General features: G+C 41.8%; 1 protein-coding gene across 2 annotated transcripts in view; it reads right to left on the minus strand.

Moving 5' to 3' along the window:
- The window catches only part of LOC120784292 (zinc finger protein 407-like), a 155,047-nt gene extending 131,460 nt beyond the window's left edge, over positions 1-23,587 (minus strand). For both annotated transcript variants that reach the window (XM_040117969.1, XM_040117971.1), the window contains exons 1-4: positions 23,466-23,587; positions 20,928-21,638; positions 18,467-20,722; positions 10,943-11,057 (exon numbers count right to left, since the gene is read on the minus strand). In XM_040117969.1, coding sequence (XP_039973903.1) covers positions 10,943-11,057; positions 18,467-20,722; positions 20,928-21,570 — 3,014 coding nt within the window. In that variant the 5' untranslated portion in view covers positions 21,571-21,638; positions 23,466-23,587. The remainder of the gene's footprint in view (positions 1-10,942; positions 11,058-18,466; positions 20,723-20,927; positions 21,639-23,465) is intronic.
- Positions 23,588-24,201: the final 614 nt, after the last annotated feature.

Genomic DNA, 24,201 nt, shown 5'->3' on the forward strand with positions numbered 1-24,201 from the left:
TCAAGCACATTCAAATGAGCCATCTCCCTTTGTAGGCATCAACACATTTAATTAATTGTACAATTTACTTGTAATCCAAAATAAACCAGCTATATCTATAACAAAGTTTTACTTCATTATCAGACTTCCACCAGCTCTGACATCGCCAATAACATTCACAATTATACCCAATATATATTCTAGTTTTATTTTACCTAAAAATGACATATTCCAATTGACATAAATGTTAAAAGAGTCGCAAATTTGAAGCAAACTTCTGACGAAACGAAAATAAACTTAATTCCATTTCTTTCATGTAAGAGATCCACATGTGCCACACACCAGGCAGTCACGTATTGCCAGCGATATCTGTGACTGTGGGATTCTAGCAAGTTGAATGGCGCCATCTAATGTTCATTAAAAAGACCGCAACTCATGAATACCAGTATCTGATTTTTTGAGCTCCAAACTCAAAGAAACAAATTAATTTTTTGGCTCTACTTGAAGTTTAAATAGTCTGTAAAAGTCTAAGTAATCAGATTTTCTTCTGGGGGGCTTGGATGGCAGCAAGAAGGCTTTGAAATGACCGGAAAAGTGGGAAGAGTGAACCCCTTTAATTTGAAATTTAACTGTAATAGACACAGAGCTATCAGTGCTGCAGCATAATCCTGACCTCTGTTTGTTTTGCTGAATAAACAGAATAAATGAATAAATGCTTCTTCTTCACATGGCGTGCTCCTCCTCATCACGCTCAACGGTTTTTTCCTGCGGGGTAATCGACGTGTCAGCGTTTTCACGGCCGGCTGCAGGGGTTCAGACTCAGGCCTCGGTCTGAAAGAGCTCGATGGTGCGGGGGTTAACATATTGCAGTCTTGGAGGAGAGCAAAGACAATGTGGTTGACAATGGGGTTTACTTCTTTTCTGGCCCCTTGTCCACTCCTCTTTCCTGTAGGCCTGACACTTGTGGACACCGGAATGGAGGGCAAGCAACTCCCCCTACCCAGGCCCCCCCTCCTTACACTTTATCCTCTTCAAAAGATTAACACCATCTTCCCCTGTCAGGAGCTTCGACACCATTTGGTGGCAGTTACGCTGATGAAGAGATTTTAGTGGCAGCCACAAAGTCTGATCCTAACCTCCTCCACCACCAAACCCTACATCAGCTGCCGAGGCCACAGAAGTTGCAGGGAAACAAACAGTAAGACATAAAAGAGATCTGACAGGCAGTATAACGTTTTAATAACTTTGTTGCACCACATCTGAAATGCAAACACATTAAAGTGGACACAGTGCCCCTCTCATTAAATACACAGCCGTGCAAACATTATCTACCCCCCTCCACCATTGCATAAACACACACGAAGACCTCATTGCCTGTCTGCATCTCTGCATCCATCCAGAGGATGCCACCAACAAGCCTTGGGAGTTTTTCTGCGGGGGTGTTTTATGGGTCCCATGGGGCTCGGAGACAGTGAGATGTAGCTATAGCACACAGAGGATCCCAGTCAAGGACACAGCCAGCATCACTCACGCCGCCATTATTTGCTCATATTTAAAGCTGGGGGAGGCGCAGGGGCCACCTGAGGGACTGTAGCTACACATGCAGAGGAGGATGGGTGATTTCAGAGTCCGACGGGTGTGCTGAGCAACTGAGAGGTAAAGGAGACGCAACACAGGAAAAGAGAGAGAGGGAGTGACGGAGGGCTTTATATGTCAGCCCGGTGATACCGGCATTTTTATGGCCGAATATTTTTCCTCTTGTCAGAGCTGGATAAGGAATCACCATAAGGTTGGGGAGCATGAATATTGCCCTTGAGGGCCCACTGTGGCTGATCCTGTTTATGGTTGACTTGCAATCAGCCACCGATTCAGGCCCCGCAACCCCTCATCCATCCACGTCAGCAATTAATCAATTAAATGGGCAGCGGGGAGGAGTGGGATCGGCTAGGTGTGTTAATACAATAGCCTGTTAAGGTTGATGTAATTTCATCACTAATGTCACCCATTCATCACATCTTATTATCTGTTTCACATAGACAATGGTCAATATCACTTCATAAATCTGAGAATCATGGGGATCTTGTGATATTAAGCCTGAAGGATGCAATGAAATGATGGACTACAGAGCATGAGGGCCAAAGTTAACAAGTAAACCTACTGAAAAAAGCCGCCAACCTAATGTGAGAGATTGTAAAACAGGGGTACAGACATTCTTTCTCTGTAGATGAGCATTAAAAATGGAATCATGTTTATAGAGATCACAGCTAACAAACACCATCTGAGAACAGGCCTGTCCTTAGATACTGTTTGTTTCATAATATACAAATCACATAACTATCCTTATTCTAGCACTGTCAAGAATGGGGGCTATAAAATGTATATATTCTGTCTCTGATTAAATCTTCATGGGTTGAAAATAACAATAAAATTAACCACCACTATGAATTCATGTTGGCCCCCAGACCCCACTTAGAGAGCCACAAACAGGATCTTAGAGATATCCTGCCTGATTAAACCACGGTGTTGTATGTACAGGGTTTCATCATAGAGGACAGTGTGTGTGTGGCTCTGCACAGAAGTGTGTAAATGGCTGGGTTTGTGTAGGCGGAGGCCCTGTCCGCTTGTGTGCTTGGTATGAGCATGTGTGGGCCAGACCACATGTGATATACAAAGTGAGAGCAGTATTTGGCGTACCAATGGATATGAGGGCTTGTATCACTAACAATGTTTTTTGGACTCAAGCCACTGAAAGCTGACAGTTTGTGCCAGTACTTCATAATTTTAAATGTCACCATTGTCAGAGCCAGAATATCTGAAAACTTACTGTGTTTGAGTTTCATCCCAGTTAGAGTAGATAAACCTTGGACACAATATTGTGACAATGGTATGGGATATACAGTATTATAATCTCACTGTTGGTTAATAGTAAGCAATCTTACAACTTTTTGTTTTTTTTCCATCCAAACTTTTCCTTACCTATGTCTCCTGTTGAATGTCCAGCCATCAGAGTTTTTATTGATGTTTCTTCTGGTTTTTCTTGTTGGCTTAGAAATTTAGGCTGGGTTAGTCTCTATTGATGTTGTTGGCTTGTAAAGCTCATTGAGACACAAAAAGTAATACTGGGCTATACAAATTAACTTAACTTGACCTAACTACTAATCATAACCATAATCCCTGGATAATGTTTTGGAATTTGATTAAATGGTTTCATTAGACTTAAGGGCTTACCTTAGACAAGCAGCATAATGTAGATTAATTGTACAATAAATACAGTACATAATCAAACAAACTGCATCATATCTATCATATCAATAGTACAACACAGATTGGCTGACATCCAATTTTTAACAGAAGGCCAATACCTACCCTGTATATCGGTCTAATCCTACTAACAGCTTCAGTCAGACACAAAGAGCCTCCCTTCTACTCAAGCCAACATTTCCCCAGCACTCCCAGCAGGTACATCAGCTCAATTATGATGATGGCAATGACTGATTGCATTTTACCTCTCCCCTGTTCCCCAAATAAGTCTGGCCATCACAGAGAGACACAGAAGACGAGAAGGAGAAAGAAAAAGAGAGAGAGAGAGAGACAGAGATAGCAGCGTCATCTCTGGTGAGCTACAAGCATCCCAGATGCCAGTCTCTGGTACGGTATCAAACATCGCAGCGGCAGACTCGCCATGAAAATAATCTATACCTACAGGAAGTCAATTAAAAAGTGCCAGGGGAGATTAAGAGCAGCGTGACAGCTTTTCGTCAGGCCACAGGTTTGTCTGAGAGAACCAGCGTGTTGCGTGTCTGCTGTGTGAGTGAGTGCAAGGTAAACTGTGTGTGTTGGTAGTAAAGACGTTGGAAAGCGGGCAGCGGTGGTGGTGGAGGGAGGAGACAGTTGCCGAACACCCTTAAAAGCCCCCTCATGAATATTAAAAAGGCCCTTGGCAGAAGGCAGCTCTGCCACAAGTTTGCAAACCAGAGTAATGTGTCTGTTTGCACTGAGAAAGGGCTCAGTCCAGATATCAATTAAATCAAGCGTTGTCAGTCTGATGGCCCTCTCAATGGAGGGACAGCCCATTCCCCTCTACACATCAGCTCAGCTTTGTGTCAACCATCCATCTCTCATCCTCCCCTCCACTTCCTCTCCTCTCCCTGTTGCCATCTTTATCAGTCTCAACTCACTCTCCCCCTTTCTCGCTCTCTCTCCCTTCTCTCCTTTGCTCTCTCCCTCTCTGTCTCTCAAGCAGCCAGTAACTGAATGCAGAAATTACTCTCCCCTCCACCTTTAACTCCCACTAAATCTTTCCCCTTTTCCACTTTGCTGAGCAGGGATATTTTATACCTCCATCAAATATGCATCCCATTAATTAAGTTAAATTACTCCTGACTGCCAAATATCCCCTGCCCCGATGGGTGTCAACACAGAAATGCATGACTGTGAACCTGCAATGACACGGCCCCAACACTTAAACATGAGTTACAGCCTTTTGCAGCTCCATCCATGGGCAGATTACCAGACACTTTGGGCTGCTGGAATTAAGCGCCATTCGCTCCTTCCCCTCCACCCAGCTTTTTAATAAGTGCACAATGGATGACACTCGCACTTCTGACAATGAGAGGACTGATATTTTAATTAGACCCCTTTTTTCATCTGCCTTCCTCTTCATCTTTTAATTGCTGCTGTTAATCACTCATTAACTTCCCTCTTTATTTTTCTCCTACAATATACCTATGACATGATTAGCTGTATAGAATAGATTGTTCAGCAACATTTTTAAAGTAATCCAACTATTTTAGAGGATAAAGTTTGTACTTCTTTTGTGGAGGACCCATTTTTGGGTGGAGGCTATAAACTTATTTCACTCATCTTTCTCTATCGAACAGAGACAATTTGCCTTTGTTAGCATGTATTAATCTTTAGAAGGTAAATTCAAAGTGTATAAATGCTATGAAGATAGGATCTTGTAGGGCACGGATTACTAATTCTCTTGATTTTTGTCCTGAAAGTGCTGCAAGTAGAGATTTAACAAAACAAAAAGTGATTAAAAAAAAAAGCTAAGAAAGGCTAAGGCCACAAGAAGTTTCATTTTTTAGAAATTTAACTACTGAGATCATACATAGTGCAGGCAATAGCCTCTTAAGTTAGACAGTCCTCAAGATTAGTATAATTTACTGTCATAAGCCTATATGCTGTGTTGGCTCCCTAGCTTAACTACTGATCTTGCCGTTCAGTGTCTCGACCCAATGTTTTGTTTTTGTTTGTCTTTGACTAAAGGGAAATGCTTTGATTATGAAGCCCTGAGGCCCCTTTTCTTGGCCCACTAAAGAATATGAAATTGTTATTAAAACCTAATAGGAATGATCTGCTGACAGAGAATTTTTTCTTTGTTTCTCATGCTCAAAGATGCTGAGTGGGGTCCCATTCAAACTCTTCAAAAGCCTCCTTTCACCAACATGAGACTGACCGAGCAAACAGACTTTATCTCCCTCAAGTACTTGTGCTGTGTAATTTGAAACACAAATTTAATAGCATTCATTGCCTTTATCTGCTGAGTATTAGGCCTATAATCCAAACTCAACTAATGAAACCATATGTTTGTTGTCATCTCTTCAGCTGAGAGAAATCTGTGAAGACACGTCACTTGTGAAGAGATAAAGTTTGACAACCCAGCTCCAAAACAAGTATAAAAAGTGTAAAACTGTACACTGCTGGATTTATATTGATACATCGATGCTGTCTAGAATTGATTTCTCTCTCCCCTTTCTTTTCCCACTCTTGCCTTTTTCTGTCTGTGCATGTGTGCCTGTGCATGAGTGTGTTTCTATTGCAAAAAACATTAATTTTACAAACATCAGCCCAAGGCTACTAAACACATCCAATCCATTATGCTGCGCTTTATCGTGTTATGGGGGGTAACGGGCTGTAAAGCTGTCTTGGTCATAAAGAGCGATCGCAGACTGCAGAGTCAAACCAGAACGCTGAGCTCTCCAAGCCATACGCAGCCCTCGTTATCATCAGAACAGCTCCTTCACATACTTAACCTTTCCAGACCAGCCTTTCTGCATTATTTTCCAAATGACCTTTAGCGTTACTTATTTCATTTCCGATAATGGCACACTAAATTTAGCTAAATGCATCAGAGCAAAACGTGTTTATTTTGGTGAAGAGGACTACAGTGACTGACAAGGACCATGTTCCCAGATACAAACTCTAAAGTGTCCGAAGCAGTAAACATTAATACATCTTCCTGATGGGAATAAATACCAGACCCTCTGTCTGATGAGCACACATAAATTAGATGGATCGAAATAAAAAAGGACCACATACATCTAGATAAGGAGTACATACAATAGATATACGAACATCTGGTTGCCATTTTATAACTATACAGAAGCTCAGGGATGCACTGGAGGGCACAAACCTGGGTCAAGATTAGCTCCCCCCCATTTTAGCCTGAGCCTAGGGTTAGGGGTAGGGGTAGGGTTAAGGGTAAACTATTTATTTATCTCATAAATAAAGCTATTTATGAGAAAAATTCAAATGCCAACCATGATAACTAGTGTTACGCAAAGGTAAATAAGACTGCTGGTCATCTGCCTTGAGGTGATCATACCGAATTTTTATATTCTCTTACTTCACATGCCACCAAGTGCATATTTACAGGCATCTAAAAGTTGATGAAAAATTCTAATGAAATATGCAAACAAAACGCAAAACGCGTACTGAATCTGAATTGTTTGAGGAGAATAGTCAGTGTTTACATCTGTTCTGTGTTAATGAATTCAGAATTCCATTTCCTGCCAACCCATGGAGCACGCTCTTGGTCACAAACAGCTAAATGATGTAGGACAGTATCAGCTTTCAAAAGGTCTAACTATAACATAAATATGTAGCTACCCTAGAGCTGTTGTATCACAGACACAATCCCTCAGCAGGAAGGAGCAGTGTGTTTAACGTCTTTGCTGTATAAGCAGAGGGGGTGGGGTGAAGGGATCTTAGTGAAATCGCTAATGTACGTGATGATTAAGTGTAACTCAAATACCGAGTGTGTTGTTCATAGGCCTGACAGGCAGTAATTTGGTGTATTATATTCTGCAGTTTTAATTGCACGCCACCAACGTGTCCCTCTGACACATTATGAAGCAATGATGTACAATTATTTCGGGGCGGCAGGAGATCAGCGGAGTGACATTATAATCATCCTCATAGGGATCCCTCTCTTCATCTGCAACAACCATTAATGTTTAAATGGGAGGAAGGGAGGAAAAAAAAACATAAAAATAGTTCTCAGGGAGTTCTAACCAAAATCTGTTTGAGGATTATAGAGAATCACGTCAGGGGAGAAGGAGAGGGGTGTGGATAGACAATAGAGGGGCTGAGTTAAGTGACGGCTTTCTCTGGATAAGCAGCAAGCTAAGATGCTTCTCCACTGTCACTGCCAGGCCTCACACTACTCATACAGGCCCGGGCATTAAGGCACATTACAGCGGATGAGCCACGCAGGGCGGAACTGATGGGCTATTCTGGGAACAGACCAGACAATCTCACAAGACAGGGGGGACATAAAAACCCTGACATGAGCCAGCCCCATCCTGTTAACAGTCAAATCACACACACAACACCCAACATGAAATCATGACTATATATACTCTACTCCAACAGTAAGTCAAGGAAACTGAGATGAGAGAGGGAGGGAAAAACACAATGCAGCCTCCTCCGCAGAGAAGACAAACTTTAGCATGTCGCAAACTTTCTGTGTTGTTAGGAAGCAACGGTTTTTAAATTTTGTTCAAATTCCTGAAGTGACACTGGGAAACGGGCAGCTTATGACCCATAATCATAAAATGGCAGTCCACAAGAGGACAATCCGTGTCCATGATAGTGTTAGTAATTTTAAGGCCCAGGCTGAGATATTAAACCAATGCCTCAAAGCATTTAGACTGTTTATGCATAATTTAACACCTACAACAGCACTGGATGTCCATTGCATCTTTGGGGAGGATGAGAGCGGGAGGGTGGAAATGCTGAATCCAGGGCCTTTCTGGTAGATGATGGAGGAGGAGAGGAGGCGGCTCATTAAGTGGCCGAGCCCCACTGTGGACAAAACACGCCGGGAGGAAACACAAGAATCTGCCATCTCACATGCTGGAGGATTTTTTTTTTTTTTAACCAATTAAATATGAGAAATCTTATCTTGCATGCTAACAGCCAATTTGTGTTTTTCTGCTGTTTTTGCACCTTAAGAGTTCTTTATAGGCAAATTAAGACAGATCTAAAGACAAAGATAGGCAATCAGATAGGTAGAAACAAACAGATGTAGGAAGGAAGTGGGAAAAATGGTGAGGCAGAGACAAAAAGCCTATAAAGTGTTAGCAATGATGAGCGAGGCTCTGACCAGCACACCGAGGTTTGATTGGCAGCATGGTCAAGGGTTCCAATCTGTCCTGGCCTTGGATTTGCATTTGTTAATTAAATGCCACAACAATATGATCTTTAACTATCAACAACTTCCCCCGCTCCTGAGAGGAGACCAGCGGCAGCAAGCTGAAGCTAAAGCGAGGTGGACAGCTAAGGTGCAGCACATACTTTCGCTCACAGTGTCAGTGCCAAGGTAATCTTCTAGTCTGAAAGTGTAACAAGGAAAACACGGCAATCGATGGCAGTGAAGAGAGATTTTTTTTGGAAAGGTAAAGAAAGAAAAAAAAAACCACACAAACACATGCTGAGCAGATACTCTAAACACAATGCCGATAAACTAAACCCACAAAACTCCATGCCCCATGGAGGCCCAAGAGTCTAAAAGCATGGAATTAATCAATGAAATCCAAATTTTATATTGTAAAAAAGCAGCCCAAACATAGTCCTTTGCTAATTGAAATGATGAATGGTGATTACACATAAAAATCCCGAAAAACTTTTTTGGTTAAGCGAAATGTTGCCCCGTCATTAGTATCCGCAGCAGAATGCAGAGCTTAATCGCCCTATAATCTCACTTTTTTAGGTCACCCAAAACAAAACGGGTAATCACATTATGCATTATACCTGAAACATGGCCATCCATTAGTAACGTGCTTTAGATTCAGATTAAGGGCATATCATCAAACGTGAAAAGTTTGAGGAGGGGAGCAGGTCATGTGTATGTATGGCTCTGGCCTTAATGAGGGTGTTTCTGGGGGTTTCTTTGTGTTTGCTGCTCTTTAGTCAAGAGAAGGAATGGCCTGGTGATCAGTCAGTACTGAAAGCACACACAGGGCCGATTTGTCACCAGTGGCTGGCACTGGCAGCACACAGCTCCTCCATCCACATGATTTGTGAAACCAGGGGTTTTATTTAGTAGTTCCATTTAAAGGCATATTGGAGAACTGTTCTCTGTGTGTGTGTGTGTGTGTGTGTGTGTGTGTGTGTGTGTGTGTGTGTGTGTGTGTGTGTGTGTGTGTGTGTCCATGTATGTAAAGCTAGACGCTTGGTCAAAGCCCAACACATTTGCAGCACTTGGGAGAAAAGGATTTCAGCTGGAGGGCTTGTGAAACATGAGCCTTTCCTCTCATTAAAGGAGAAGCTGTGTTTAAACCAAAGCTTGTTTGCTCCTGCTGTAATATGTTTGCAAACATCAGTGGGAGCAAATAAACACATTCGCTATGCTCAGCGTTAGAAGAACAAAATCAGCCTGCGACTGAACTAAATGGAACGGTTTACACAGAATTACACTGAGGGAGAAACTAATAACTCTACATATGTCTTCATCTTAGCGAGTGGGTAGCTGCAAAAGCATGGTGGCACAAAGCTGGAAATTTGCTTTATTCCCCAAATGCATGTTAAACAGCTTAACACATCCATTTGAACATGGCAAGGCATTGAGGAGGTATACCACGGGAATGAAACAAGCTGAACACAACATATGGTCGACATGTAGGGGGTACAAGGTAGTGGGATAATAACTGTACTCTTGCAGAACTGGGTATTTATAGGCTCGTGGTTACCTACATAAACTTCCAATTTGGATTATTTGTACAGCTGAAACCATGAAGAAGGTAAAATAAACTCTTTTTTTTAACTTTAAATCACGAGGAAAGTTGACTGCGAGCAATACATTTGTCTTTTTAAGAAGGGCCTGGGAGCAGTAAAGGGTTAGAGAAAGTTTATTCACACATTAAGGTGAGACCATTACTAAAGTTTTTGAATTGCTTTTGGTCTCTTGGCCTTTTTTTCATTTTCTTGCATCAATAAATATTAACATATGTGTTTAGTGTTTTGTCTATAATATTAGGGTGCCAAAAGGACACCAAGGTTCCCTAAAACATACTAATGAAATTATTCGGATTAGCAGGTAATTTAAACAGTGTGGGGGGATGTTTTATTGTTTTTGTTTATTTATTTTTACAGATCGAAATCTCACTATTTCAAAAAACAATCCACCTCAAATTTTTTTCAAACCCATTCCACTTCTCTTACTGCAGTGAGGCAGGGTTAAATTGTCTTGGCTTGAAACAAATGCTATTTAAAGTTGGCTATACAATAGATAATTACCAGATCACTCCATACAAACCAACATAAAATCTTCCTACACCTGAAGGGAGGAACCTACCATCACTGGCGTCTGCTTTTCAGGTTCAACTCTCAACTCAAAAACTATGTCAGCTGTTCTGGAAACTGAACCAAATTTCTCCTAAACTATTCCTAGACTTGTTTCCAAATAAATATGAGATGCTTATAGAGGAAGCAGGTAATGTTATCATCTAAATGTTAATTTTTAAGTCCCGAACTTGATCAGGCAAATTTGATTTTAGACTAATATCTTCTATCTAAGAATATCAGTCTAATTCTAACACATACACCAACACACACTTAAAGACCAGGAATACACTAGACATTTAGTAAAGGATGGAAAAGTACCAAATGTCCAGCTATCAACTAGAGTTACAAAGTGTTTTCAGTCACTCTTAAAGCTGTTGTCTTTGTAACTCACCCACAGATGTCACATTTGTATTCTCTCATGCCAAGGTGTCTCTTCACGTGGTTCCTGGCATCTCCCAGCTGAGCGGTTGCAAAGTTGCATATCTTACACATGAAGGGCTTAGATCCTGTAAAACAAAGTATGGAGAGTTCATATGCCGCAATAATATTATGTTTGAAAGAAAGACGTGGCAATTTTAATAAAACATGACTGTATCACAGCTGGGCAAAAATTAGATTTTACATTACAGGTCATTGTTCAATGCCAGGCCTGTAAGACTCATCTTAGTTCTGTGCTAGGACTTCAACCTACTTCGCAACCACAAAATTACTTCAGAATTATAAAAACAGATGCCCTTAGTCTCGTCTCCATAAAAAGTACAGTGCCACTCCAAGTGCCAGGCATCTCTTCGTTCCCTCTCTATCTTTGTCATCCTCCTTCATCTCTTACCTACTCTTCCTTTGCCTGTGGATGCGTAAATTGGATTCCAAAGGTCAGGGCGAATACGTAAATCAATTCTGCGTGCGCTCACTACCTCCCATTCCATCATTACAGCGCTAATCACTCTGGTGGGTTTCACAGGGAGGTTTCTCCCTAATTATTGTCATTAATAAGTCCAGAGGGCGGGGCAGCATTTGAGAGAGTGGCCAAGCTCCTGCCTGCCATCCGTCATTTAAGAGCAGAGCTGCGAGGGCTGACTCCTGTGCTGTCTGTGTGACACACAAACATCTTCTGAGTCATGTTAAAACAGGGAACCGGGTCCCTCAAAACAAATACAGAAGAAATAGGTATATATTTTTTTAAAATATACACGATTCACCAAACAAAATCCAACTCTACATTCGACCAAATAATTTAAATATTTTCTTAAATATGATGCTAAAGCCTACACTTCCTTATTAAATTTAAAGAAGCATTTGGCAAAATAAAATGGAGACCATACCAAACTCCTCCTATACTATCCCTAGTTTTGTCAGCCTGAGCCAGATTTAGGCCAGCGTCACACAGTGCGACACTCCAATCTAAGTGGCAGCCTGGTATGATATCCACATACGCATCTCTGAGCAAACCTTCACCCTTTCCCAGTGAATATCCAAAGACGTTCTACAATATTTATTCCAGGGGCAACCGCTGATTTGATTAAGCACTTTGTGTAGATTACTAATTCGTTCATACACGGTTCACTTGCTGTGAGCTGGAAGTACGACACATCGAATTTTAAGCCAGTAACGAAGATTGAAAGGCAAGTCTGTGCTAACAAGGCCCAAAAACACAGGGGGCGGGTGGGGGTCCACACATGGGCAACAGCAAAGCCAGCCTCTGCATTTCACAAGTCCCTACAGTATACTACACAAACACACAGAAACACGCATACACACCCACAAATCACTACACACAGTTACAAAGGCAAATACACAAGAGCACATAGAGGCAGCTAAACACATAAAACCCCTATACATTACTGCACAATTCACACCTGAATGTGCAGGCACCTTCACACACACTAAAAAATATAAATAACCATGCAACAAAATCATCAACATCCATAAAAAACAAAGAGACAGACATGCACATTCACACCACACCCACCATCACACCTACACATACCTACCCACATTTAGATTCAGAACCCCACCTTACACCTATGTATGTGCATACAGACACACACATTAAATTCACGAGACATAATCACCCATGGACAAACAGAAGGAGACTTAATAAATTTCTCGTTCTCACTCACACACATCCTAAAGTTGAGGTGAGAGAGAGGCATGTGGGGAGCTGATTTGTCCAGATGGCTGGCTGAGTATGAGACATGGCAGAGAGGAGAGAGATGTAACGTCCCTCAGTTCTCACATCTTATCACATTAATGCTCCACCACTCCACTTAAACAGCCTCCGTGAAACTGAAATTGACCATCAATGCAGTGTCATGTTAAATTAATATTGCCATCCACATAGGGGCGATGGTTCCCTCACATCCCAGATGAGACAGGGAATGACTAATTCATTTCCTGAGAGGAGAGAACAACCTCATGCAATGTTTCACTACGCACACACGTGATAGCTTAAGCCTTGTACACTCCAGACATTCCTGTCATAGCCTTGGCTTTAACATCAGGTACGGAAGAAGAGAATAATACATGATAATTGTATAGAAATAAATGTCTGCTTTGTTATATTTATTCCTACAACCAGCTAATATACACTGTTAGCCCTTGAGAGTGTCCCAATTTCCACCACAGGTTGGCCACAGCCCTACCACACAGTTTGCACAGCAAGCCCTATATAGGTCATCATCATCTGTTATAGTCAGGGTCACAGATAGCCAGTTAAAAATTGTTTTTATCCATCACATTGTTTTCAATTATTATAGCCTACTAAGAGATCTGATTTACATTACAGTGAATGGATTAGAATGTGGTTAATGCACTGCCACAATTCACAAAAATACTAAACATGATTCTTTTTAGGGAAATTTCAATTGTGCACATTGGCAACCTATGAAAAATATACCGTAACTTCATGTTAAAGGGGAAGAGAAGAAGAGAAAAGGGTCCCTTACTCCTGCAGTGGCAAATTGACACAGTTTGATGGCATCTGTGGCTAGTACTCAGGAAATAAAAAACAAAAGCTTTTAAAATATGCCCCTGTATTACAGAGATACTGCGGTGATTCAGACACATTAAAAAATATATAAAAATTGAAGCAGCAGATTCTGAGTTTTGGTCCATAGTGTGCATCAAGGCCCAAAAACATTGGATCTTTCATTTCCCATAATGCAACTTGATAGCATCATTCATTAACCCCTTGTTGCCTAGATGCTCACTTCTTTCAAAACCACCTTCTATTAAACATTTTAGTCTCAAGTCCAAGTGGAGATAAACCAAATGACATTCAGAAGGTTAGTTTTCAAACTTTGGAAAGTTTCCTCCACAGCCACAGAAGACATTATGAAACTGTTTCCACAGGCTGAGTAGTACTCTTCATGATGTATAAACTGAACGTCATGTGTAAAATTGGTAGAGAAAGGCTACAGATTCCTAGTGGTGCACTCCAGTTGAGCATCTGTGTGTGGCTGCCTGGTTTATTGAGGGTGGGTGTCCTCTCTACTGATGGCCCATTAGTGGAACTATGGAACACATTTCTTCCTGTAGGACAGCTTTGGGTACTGCTGCTTAAGTATCTATATGTAGTACTGTAATGTAAAAGCCCAGGAAACTAAAGTCTTTAATTGGCTAAAGACAACTTAAACCATGCACCCTTCCCTAAAGTACAAAAAAAAGGAAAATAAAAATCTCTAACAGCTGGTAATATTTCCACAACAAACGAAAGGTTAAGTATGAGCAGTAAATAGAACTGTACCACCAGAATTTGCCATTTTGCAACATAAAGAGTACTAATCAAAATTTAATATTTGGAAATAGACCCACATCCTTTATGTCCCATAAATATACAGTACATGATTGAATACACAATAAAACAAAGAAAACCTGACATTTGCAATTTGAAAATTGGTCAGCAGCACCAAAGTGATTTACTGTACACCTATGTCACGGTCATTATCCTAAAGACAAGGCCAGATGTATAATAAGTCTTTTTCAACCAAAAAAACCTTTCTGTCCTGGGATCCACCTTCCTGGGATTTCTCATTCTTTCATAAACAGCCGGTCTGAAATGTCCTCAAAGTGGTTCTGAAGAAGCTCCTTTAACTTGAGAATGACATCCCTGGGCCATTACTGCACCCAGAACAGGTAGGTGGAGAAGTCCACAATCATCATAAACATCTTTGCTGCATAATCATCCGGAGGCCGGGGGCAATACTAAAAATTCTGTCTTCTACCTCTGGATCCACAGTCTGCAGAACAATGGTTTAAGATATTAGGAGCTGATGGTGTTCATACAGCTGGTGTAGAGCTATTAGTGGAAGCCCCATCCGGCAATCGTGGCAAGTGAGGTGAAAATCATGTCTCTGCACAACTTGAGGAGGAACTGTAGGCCCGTGTCTGTGGGGGGCTAGGAGAGGACGAAAGGTTCAACAGGGGAAACTACTTTTGCAATGGAGTTAAATGCCGCTGTTCACGGTTCTGGTCACCGCCATCATCCCTGGCGTTTACCCTCTCAGCCATCATCTGAGGAGTCTGTTGGAAAGAATGGTTATCCTCACAAAGTTTGATTAGCTGCCACCCCATCTCTCCAACAGCTCTCCTGAGAGACAAGTTGACCTCCAGTGCCCACTCGAGGTCCTTTGCCAGCTCATCCAAAGATTTCTGAAGCCTGAACACTTCCCTCTGCACACACTGTTTCACCAGTTCCTCCACTGCCTGCATGGTGACCGCTGCAGCAGGAGGCACTGGCATGGAAAAACAGCAATTAAATCTAGAGCTGTAAATACTTCAGTCTTGTTAAAATCTACTTTCTGTTTTCACTTGGACTCAGCTTTCACCGTTTCAAATGCATGCTTTTCTCCATCTGAACTTTCTACATTTTAGAATCCATCGATTAGTTTGATAGAGAATGATGGTGATGGTTAGTACAGAACTCATGCAGATAAATCAACATCTCATCCTTCATCAATAAAAACCCTTTGGAATTGTATTTACTTTTTTGCCCATTTTGGTCTACCCTGTTTGGGTCTGGATGTGTTTACAAAATGGACTTGGGCGTAATATGACAGTAAAATAAATAAAATATAATATATAATATGTAGATTACACCTGCCATCCACTTTGAATTTGATAAAAGGTTCTCCCTCAATAAAGTGTCTATGAGGGAAGACAATGCTTTGGATATTTTTATGTCCCATGATGTCTTAAAAGTGCTTTAAAATGCTTCTACACGTGCTAAAAGATAAAATCCTAAGGGAAAACACTAAATAACTTCAATGATACAAGGATCTTAGAGATTTCTATATCAAAAGCCCAAATTGGTCAAACTGTGTTAATTTACATACATTATGTTCAAACGTTACACGTGTTGAAATTTTAAAAAATCCTGACATAAGGCAGGCCAGTGGAACACTATCCATTTTACTTTTATTTCCACAAACCCACATCACTTCCTGTGTGTGAACATGTATGCATAGCATGTGTGTCCATTATGTTAAGGCTCAGTCTGAGGTCAGACAGCTTACTTCAGTGAAAAAGTGACCAATTTACCTCAAAATGCAAATTCCAGCTGTACCCTCATTGGCAAAATGCAAGCATGTGTATTTGTTTCCTTTAAGGGACAAATTGACAAATTTGTGTGCAGCCTCCCACTACCGTCTCCTGATTTCACTGATTAATCAAGTGAATAAAAACTTGGTCTTAATTAAAAGGATCTGGACGTGCTCCCAGCCCAGAAACTGGCAGACCCCCACCGTGCTACTCCACAGCCCCACAAACAAATTCCCAGCATAAACGACCACCATAAAAAGGTGAATAATTCAATGTAATGAAGGAACTTAGCAATAATAACAACTGGCATATGTTGTCAAAATGAAGAAAAATAGGTGCTTTCCACAAATAAGAACTGCATAAATGAAAGTGGACATGTAATCGTATAAACAAGAACATAACTCAATTGAATAAAAAGAAGTAAACCTAAAAAGCAAACTATTCATCATTTGAAACCTGAGAACGTGCCCTTGACTTGAAGCCATCTGTTGGGACCTCAGCGTCACAGCTTTCATTTTCTTAAGTAACACTAAGAAAGTGACCTCAAAACTCAAGAATTATGACACGGGGTAAAATCATGAATACATACAGACTTACCATTAATAAGAAGAAAGTAGGGGCTCAACATTAATCATCATGATTTTAACCTCCAATTCTTACAGCTTTAAGCAATCTGATTTGAGCAGTAAGCAATCTGACTTTGGCACACAAGGTGAATGGCATACATAGCATAAAAAAGGACCTAAATGTTTAGAAAGTTTCCTTTAAGTTAATTTATTCCTCTGCCCCAGCAAATATATTGGTTATCTCTCTTATACTACAGAAGTAACAAAATAGCAGGATATTTTACAGCAGCACATTTTAGCCCTTTGCGGTTATGGGTATATGCGGACATAATGAAAGTGTGAAAGTGTGAAAGAGTGAAATCAGCACACTATTTGAAGTACTTGACCAGTATTCAGTGAGGATATGTACGGTATATTTTCTTTGGGTTTTTTGAGAAAGAGTTACATGACAAAGCTACAATACCTACACAAACCATCCACTGTCACGAGTCCAAAAGTGTAAACAATCCTGTTTTACCTCCCGTTCAACAGACACTTCATACACACACAAAGACGCATACACTCATGTACACATGTGGTAGGCACAAAGCATAGACTTCAATTAAAGTCCCATTAAAGTTTGGGCTAAAAGGGGGATGGACCGTAGAAGGCAGGGAAGGGCATTTATTGATGGCGCCCTCACATCTCGTTCCTGCATTAAGTTGATTTTAAAAGCAATTAATACACATGGTCAGGGAAAAGTAATTGAGCGCCCTATGTTCTTAACCTGCCGGACATTTTGCAGCCGAAGCCCTGAACAACGCAGCCCTGCTTTGCATTATAAATGACAAGATAAATTTTAATGGATTGAGGATAATCAGCTAGCCATGAAGGCTGACATATACACACATTCACTAGGCCTACAAGTGCTCACACACATATATACACAAACATGGACATTCAGACACAAGGGAAATTAAAGCCTTTGAATACGTCTGCATTGATTATTTTAAATTATTAGCCCACCTCTCTTTGGACCTCCAATGCTTTTAGCCTAAGCTTTAACACATTTACAGAGACTTATTGACTATAATTACAACTGAGTCTTGGTAATGGACACATCAATTATGAGTCGCACATGTCTCTGACCAAGCGTTGCTCAGGGAATCCCAATCTGGGGTCCATTAGCCTCTCTCTTGCTGGTCTGAAGCTCAATCAATCTTTACCTTCATCTCTACTGCAACAGCTATAACCTGGCTGCAGTAGATAGTAGCCTTAACATTAGCCTGATATGCAGAAGAAGAGGCTGTATCTCCCCACTCAATACTGTCGTAGCTAAAAACAGAGGCCTCAGAGCTGAGCAGCTACACAAAGAGATTACGCTGTTCCTATTATGATTTTTTTAGTAAAACTAGAGGTGTTCAACTGCCTCTTAAGAACCACAAACCCAATTGGTATCAGTTACAGGAGCTTAAATAATTTATGCAGCAACTGTAAAGTTTTAAAATTGCATTTAAGTAAATGTATTTTTACATTTTTCTGATAAAAATCTTATAGTCCATATAAATTAAGATAAGATATTAAGTATTACAAACATCTTCCCAATACTGTGCTTTCATGTAGTGTTTTAACAAACTTGTAGTTGGCTGTAGGGTCAAGGTGCTCCTTTAATCCATCTTTACTTAATATTGCATGTAAAATGAGTGATAACAGCTTTGGCCAGCCTTTGCATGTAGTACATAGTACACTGGTGTACATAGACAGTATGTGTGTGAGACCCAGGGAGTAGGAGAAAGAGAGAGTGTGTGAGCAAACAGAAGCAGGATACATACCGGTGTGTGTGCGAATGTGTGCAAGGAAGGCCATGGAGTTGCTGCTCTTGCACACCTTGCCACAGTATTTACACACGCTGCCCTGGTTCTCCTCACGCTCACGGTTGATCTGCTCCGTGTCCTCCAACACGTACTTGTTGACCTCTCTGAGGAGCTCCTCGTGTTTCTCCTTAATGTGAACAAAGAGATCCTGCTCCGATTCGAAGCGGTCTGTGCATTTCACGCACTTGAAGCTCGCTCCCCCTTCAGGCAGCTCCTCCACACTGTTCTGCTCATTGCGGAGGTGGGCCGCACTTGTCAGGTGCTGGTGCAGATTGCTCTCGGTGTAGAACGACTTGCCGCACACCAAGCAGTGGAAATGCTTCTCCTTGGAAGGATGTTTCATTGAGATGTGGACGTTGAGGCCGCTGATGCCATCGGCCATGAAGCCGCAATCCTCGCAGCGTATGCGAGAGCTGCTTCCTTTGGCCTCCTCTCTCAACTTCACTTCCTTGGGTTTGAGCTTCTTAACGTATGCAGAACTTGGGGCCTGGAAGCCGGGAGGCATCGGTGAGCCTCCAGTGAGACATATCACAGCAGCTTCACCTTCCAGAGCCAGACCTTCCTGCAGCGCCTGCTCCTGTTCAGCAAGGGCCTTCATGGATACAATGCAAGCATCGAAGGGGAGGGCCTTGGACATTTGTGTATCTGAATGAGAGCTGTCGCTTTTTGCATCTACAATCATCACATTAGCATGTAAATGCTCATCGTCTGCCTGTTTACCCCCCTCCCCCTGGCTCTCTTGCTGTTTAGACTGGTCACCTGCAGGCTGAAGGTCTGCTGGAGCCTGCTGGGGTTCAGACAGTACTGTAAGTCTAATAGTCTGGTTGGTCGGATCCGATTCTCCACCAGTGGAACATGTCATATTCTCCGCTTGCTTCTTATCTGCACCGCCAGCGACACTAACCACAGCATCGACAGGTCCTGTGGTGAAGGAGGGTGCAGCTGTATTCTGACTTTCCATAGCCTGACTGTCTTCAGAACAAGATTCAGACTCCTCTGTGGGGCTAGGGGGTTCAAATTCAGGGTTAGGGTTTGCCCCAGCAAGCTCAATGACCTCCTTCAGCTTCAACGGGAGTGCCAAAGCTCTTTGTCCCTCACCCCCCAGTGGCTCCAGGTATTTCTGGCTTTTCTGTTTGTGCTTCTCTGTGTTTGCATGGCGAGACATTTCCCTGCTTGTTACGGCATAGTAGCTACATGCTAGACAGACATACTCAAAATCTTTGGTGTGCTTTCTCTTGACGTGGAGATGGAGTGAAGGGATTGATTGAGCAACAAAATCGCAGTGCCTGCAAGCATTAACAGAGTCATATTTACTTTTTTTCTGGCCTGTGTCTGACTGAGTTGGCTCTTCCCCGCTGTGTTCTTTAGAGGCCGTGTTGTTAGACTCCTGCTCTTTGTTGGTGGTCAGTGATGCTGCATTTGGTTCCTGGGCTTGTATACTTGTGGGCTCTTGCAGTGATGCACTTGTGTGATTGTTGACTGGGTTCTTATTTGCACACTCTTGTGCACGTCTAACATGTTTCTTCGTGATACAGTGACGATCCATGTCTCCTTTGGTCACGCAGCTGTAGTTGCACAGAGTGCAGCTGTATCCATACTCCTTGCTGTGTTTACGGCGAACATGAACACTGAGGTTGGTAGCGTTGGACACTACCAGGCCACAGTAACCACAAGTGGTCGTGGACCCTTGCTTCGGTCTTCCTCTTTTCTTTCTGGGGGGTTCAAGCTCTACATCTTCCCCCTCAACCAACACAGCTTTAGCAGCTTCCACTGTCTCTTCAGTTTCCTGGTCTCCTTCTGTTGAAGTAGCTACCCCTTCTCCAACAGCCTGAGGCCTATCATCTACATTTGCACCATCTCCAGCACTGTCTCTGCTTATGCACTCAACGTAGACTTCAAATGCGGAAGATTCCGCATTTTTCTTCCCTGTCTGCTGCTGCATGTGGCTATCCGAGGACAAGTGAGCGTCCATCCACTCAGGTGTGGCTGAAAAAAAGTTACACAATTTGCAGCGGTACCACTCCTGGTCCAGGTGTTTGACTCGAGCGTGGCTCTCCAGCAGCGCAGGCGTACTGACCCTAAAATCACAGTGTGCACACTTCAGCTGGAACCTGCTTTGCGCATGTTTGGGCGCCACTCGTGTTGAAGTCGCTTTCAAAGGGCTGCCGCGATCCTCAGCTTCCTCTTCATCCTCCATGTTCTCATCAGCATCAACTAAAAGACATTTCAGACAAACACTTTTCAAGTCTTACCAACCACCCAATTAAACAATTCAGGTAAAAAAAAATTTCCTCAGTTATAACTTTGAACAATAAATGCAGAAAGAGTAAAAATAGACATGACTACAATTAACATATATTACCATTATTATATCAAATTACAATTCACCCAAAATCTACTTGCATACTCAAATACTCACATGTGTATGGGGTGTCTTTGGCGTGGGATCTCCGGACATGAAGATCTAGAGGAGCCTTGTCCCTAAATTCCTGCCCACAGTAGTTGCAAGAGTAAATCATCTTAGGTTTGGGGGTTCGCTTACTTACTCTTCTCTCTTGGGTAGGATCTGCCTGCTGTTTGTCTAATACACTTTGCTTTTTAGTTAAACTTTTTGTGTTCATGCCATTGTCATTGGCTGCTGACCTCAATTCCAAAAGATCAGACTCCTCGTTTTGTTTAACCTCAGCACCACTCTCTGTCTCCATGTCTGACTCCTGTTGGTTTTCAGCTGGACTGACATCAGACATATTTTCACTTTTCTCAGCTGGCTTTGCAGTTTTATCACTGTTCTTTGAGTTCTTTCCATGCTTTCGTGCATAGTGAATCTTCAGTGATCTTGGACATTTGGCTGAGAAGCCACAAATTGTGCAGAGGTTACCCTCCCCGTCTTCAGGTACGCAGTCTGGCCGCGGCGTCACAGCGAGTTCCTCATCTGCTTCACCGGGCTCGGGAGTCCTGCTGGGTGAGTATCTTTTACTTTCCTCCATTTCCACATCATCGGTCTCAACCTTCCCACTGGTGTCACTTTCAGCCTTCTTTCCTGATATCAGTGTTTTATCCATATCTTATCCTGCTATAATCACAACTAGCATAGATGTTGATTGCTATCATCAACTCTGGATCAAACTTCCTGGGGAAAAACAAAACAAAACACTGTTGTGTTACTGTGTTACTGTCTCTAACACAATTAAGTGAATGAAAAAAAATTGAGAAAACAAACTGAGTGCATTAGCCACAAACTGTGCAATTAACCACAAGCTTCTTAAAAGCAATCAATCCTTCAGCAACACTGTCTGACCAAACACAAGTAAATGTCGCCATCTAGTGCTTCCAGATACAAACTGCTGCCATCATGAGAGCTGGCGGTTGCTGCTTATTAAACGAGCAAAAACACACGTCCACTTAAGTTACAGTTATTAAATGGAGTATACATATGTCATTGTGGGTTTAAGATGCATCACTAAATGCCTGTAGACATGATTCAGTGGAGCTACAGTCATTGCCAGAATTATATCACTAAAGTACATCTTAACATTTAAAAATGAATATCCATAACTGTAACGCATCGCACAGTTGCAGTAGTTTCAACGTTTGTTTTTTAGTGGCAAAGATGCAGTGCAACTTAGGAAGTGTTTTAGTCTGTGCTTGTATTTTCTGTATTTAAAGTTTCTTTTTGCTACATATTGTAGTGAAAGTGATGACTATGTCCCTTAATTGTATAAAATATAGAGGTAATCTTGAGCAATTTATATAATGTTCCACCCATTCTCCGCAATCCATATGTAAATTATCACAAAGGTAAAATATGTTTTAAATCCCTTATATCTAATCGTTATCATTTTTAAAATAAATGAGGATTTATGTGAAACAGTGGATAATGTCCTTTACCTAAATCCACGTGTGTACTGCTAACAAGACTCATCGTATTTGCACTTGCCAATCTAAACCCAGTATCAACTGAAAATGAACTTGGGGAACCATGTCGCTTCATACAGGTTCTGTTATGGTCAACCAATGAGCTCAGTGCGCTCACTACCGCCATCGCGTGTGTGTTTTGGTAGAATACGACTACAGGATTAGCAGAAGGGACACCTTCAAGTTGGGATATTCAGCAATGGGCAACTTATTCGGTCGCTAAAATTAAGATCAATGCACGCCGGAATTAAGAGTGGCTTCTGGGTGAACTATAACGGCTCTTAAATCGTGTCGCATTTATGTCTCCAGGTTATAACTGGGAGTTCGTTGTCGCGTCCCCCGTACAGACCAGAGATCGACTAGTATCTCAACAGAAGGCATCGGTGTCGGTTGGGACCGCATTCAGAGATGGACAACTGATGCTGTCTTCCTCTGGTACAGCTATGTCGCCGTTTAGCATGACTTTGATCACAACGTAGCTACACTGTCGACATGGTAACTCCAACTGTTAACTCTATATGGGTGAATTTCCAGCGGTTGGACACCAACTCCCAGCGTCCGACATTAGCTTAAAAGTAATGTTAAGTTGGCTGAACAGGTTTTAGACCGCACATGGGAAACTGAGGCAACAACGTCTGTAAAGGCTGTGTGAAAACTCTTTTCACGCCGTAAAAGGGACTTGCACCAGGGTATAAGTTAGGTTAACTTGTTGTGAGTATTGCGGTTGGTTACCGCGGCTAACATGCTAACTAGCAACATGTTCCCCAAATGTACTTTGAGATACGCACAGCACGTCCAATTAAACTGCTAGATCAGCTGTGGAATCCAATGACAGCAAGACAAAGGCGGGTCTAGATCGCTACCAGGCTTGGAAAACGACGGCAGCACAGAGGCCCAAAAAGGAGGCTAACATCGACCTCTAAAACATTGGTCTATAGTGCCGAAACAGTGCTTGAAAACAACCCAGGGAGTCATCTATCGTTTCAGTGAAAGCAACTCGATTAATAATTAGGTAATGCCGTCATTTCTTAAGTGAACTTACCTCTTGTTATACGACTATTTCCACTCTCCGCGCTTTTTGCTGCTAGACACAAATGGCGTACCGTAGCGCGAACCATGCGTCACATGAGAGGGCGGCCTTCCTTCCTGCCTGCGGCTTCTTTTTTTTTTTCTATCTGATTTGTCAAATGCTGCATTCCTGTTCCGTGCGGAAAACAAATAAACTACATAAAGTAACGGCAAGACATTGAAATTTGTAACATTTGAACACTCATTGGAAAATTCCAAAACGCCAAGGGTGAATTTCTTTTAAAGGTTTCGTTGCTACTGCTCAACAGTGTAACTCTTGCAATACATCTAATCAGGACCCGATGCGTTATTGTCATGTTTTACAACAAACCAAGCAACTAGTGCAGTATGTGACCATCCGAAAAAAGGAAAAAAATATATTAGTTTTGCTATTTAAGGAGGGCAGCAAGCACATCTCTCAAAGGGTTAGATAATATTCTGTATCAGGCTTTGGGATTTTGCACAGGTGCATTTAAAACAAACTGACCAGCAGAATTACAGATGGAAATGGCAGAAATGCCTCTAGAAATGAGAAGGATACAGCTATCACTGAATTACTGGGTAAATTTACAGGGCATAGTCAAGATCACCCAACACAAGACACTTTAAAACCTTGATGGGAGAAGGAGAGGAGGAAAACAAAACGCTTTGGATAGATTGTGACACAAAAAGAAACAGAATTTAAAGTATTCAATTAAACTCTAGTCCAA

This window comes from Xiphias gladius, chromosome 22 (genome assembly GCF_016859285.1).
Source record: "Xiphias gladius isolate SHS-SW01 ecotype Sanya breed wild chromosome 22, ASM1685928v1, whole genome shotgun sequence".
NCBI lineage: Eukaryota > Metazoa > Chordata > Actinopteri > Istiophoriformes > Xiphiidae > Xiphias > Xiphias gladius.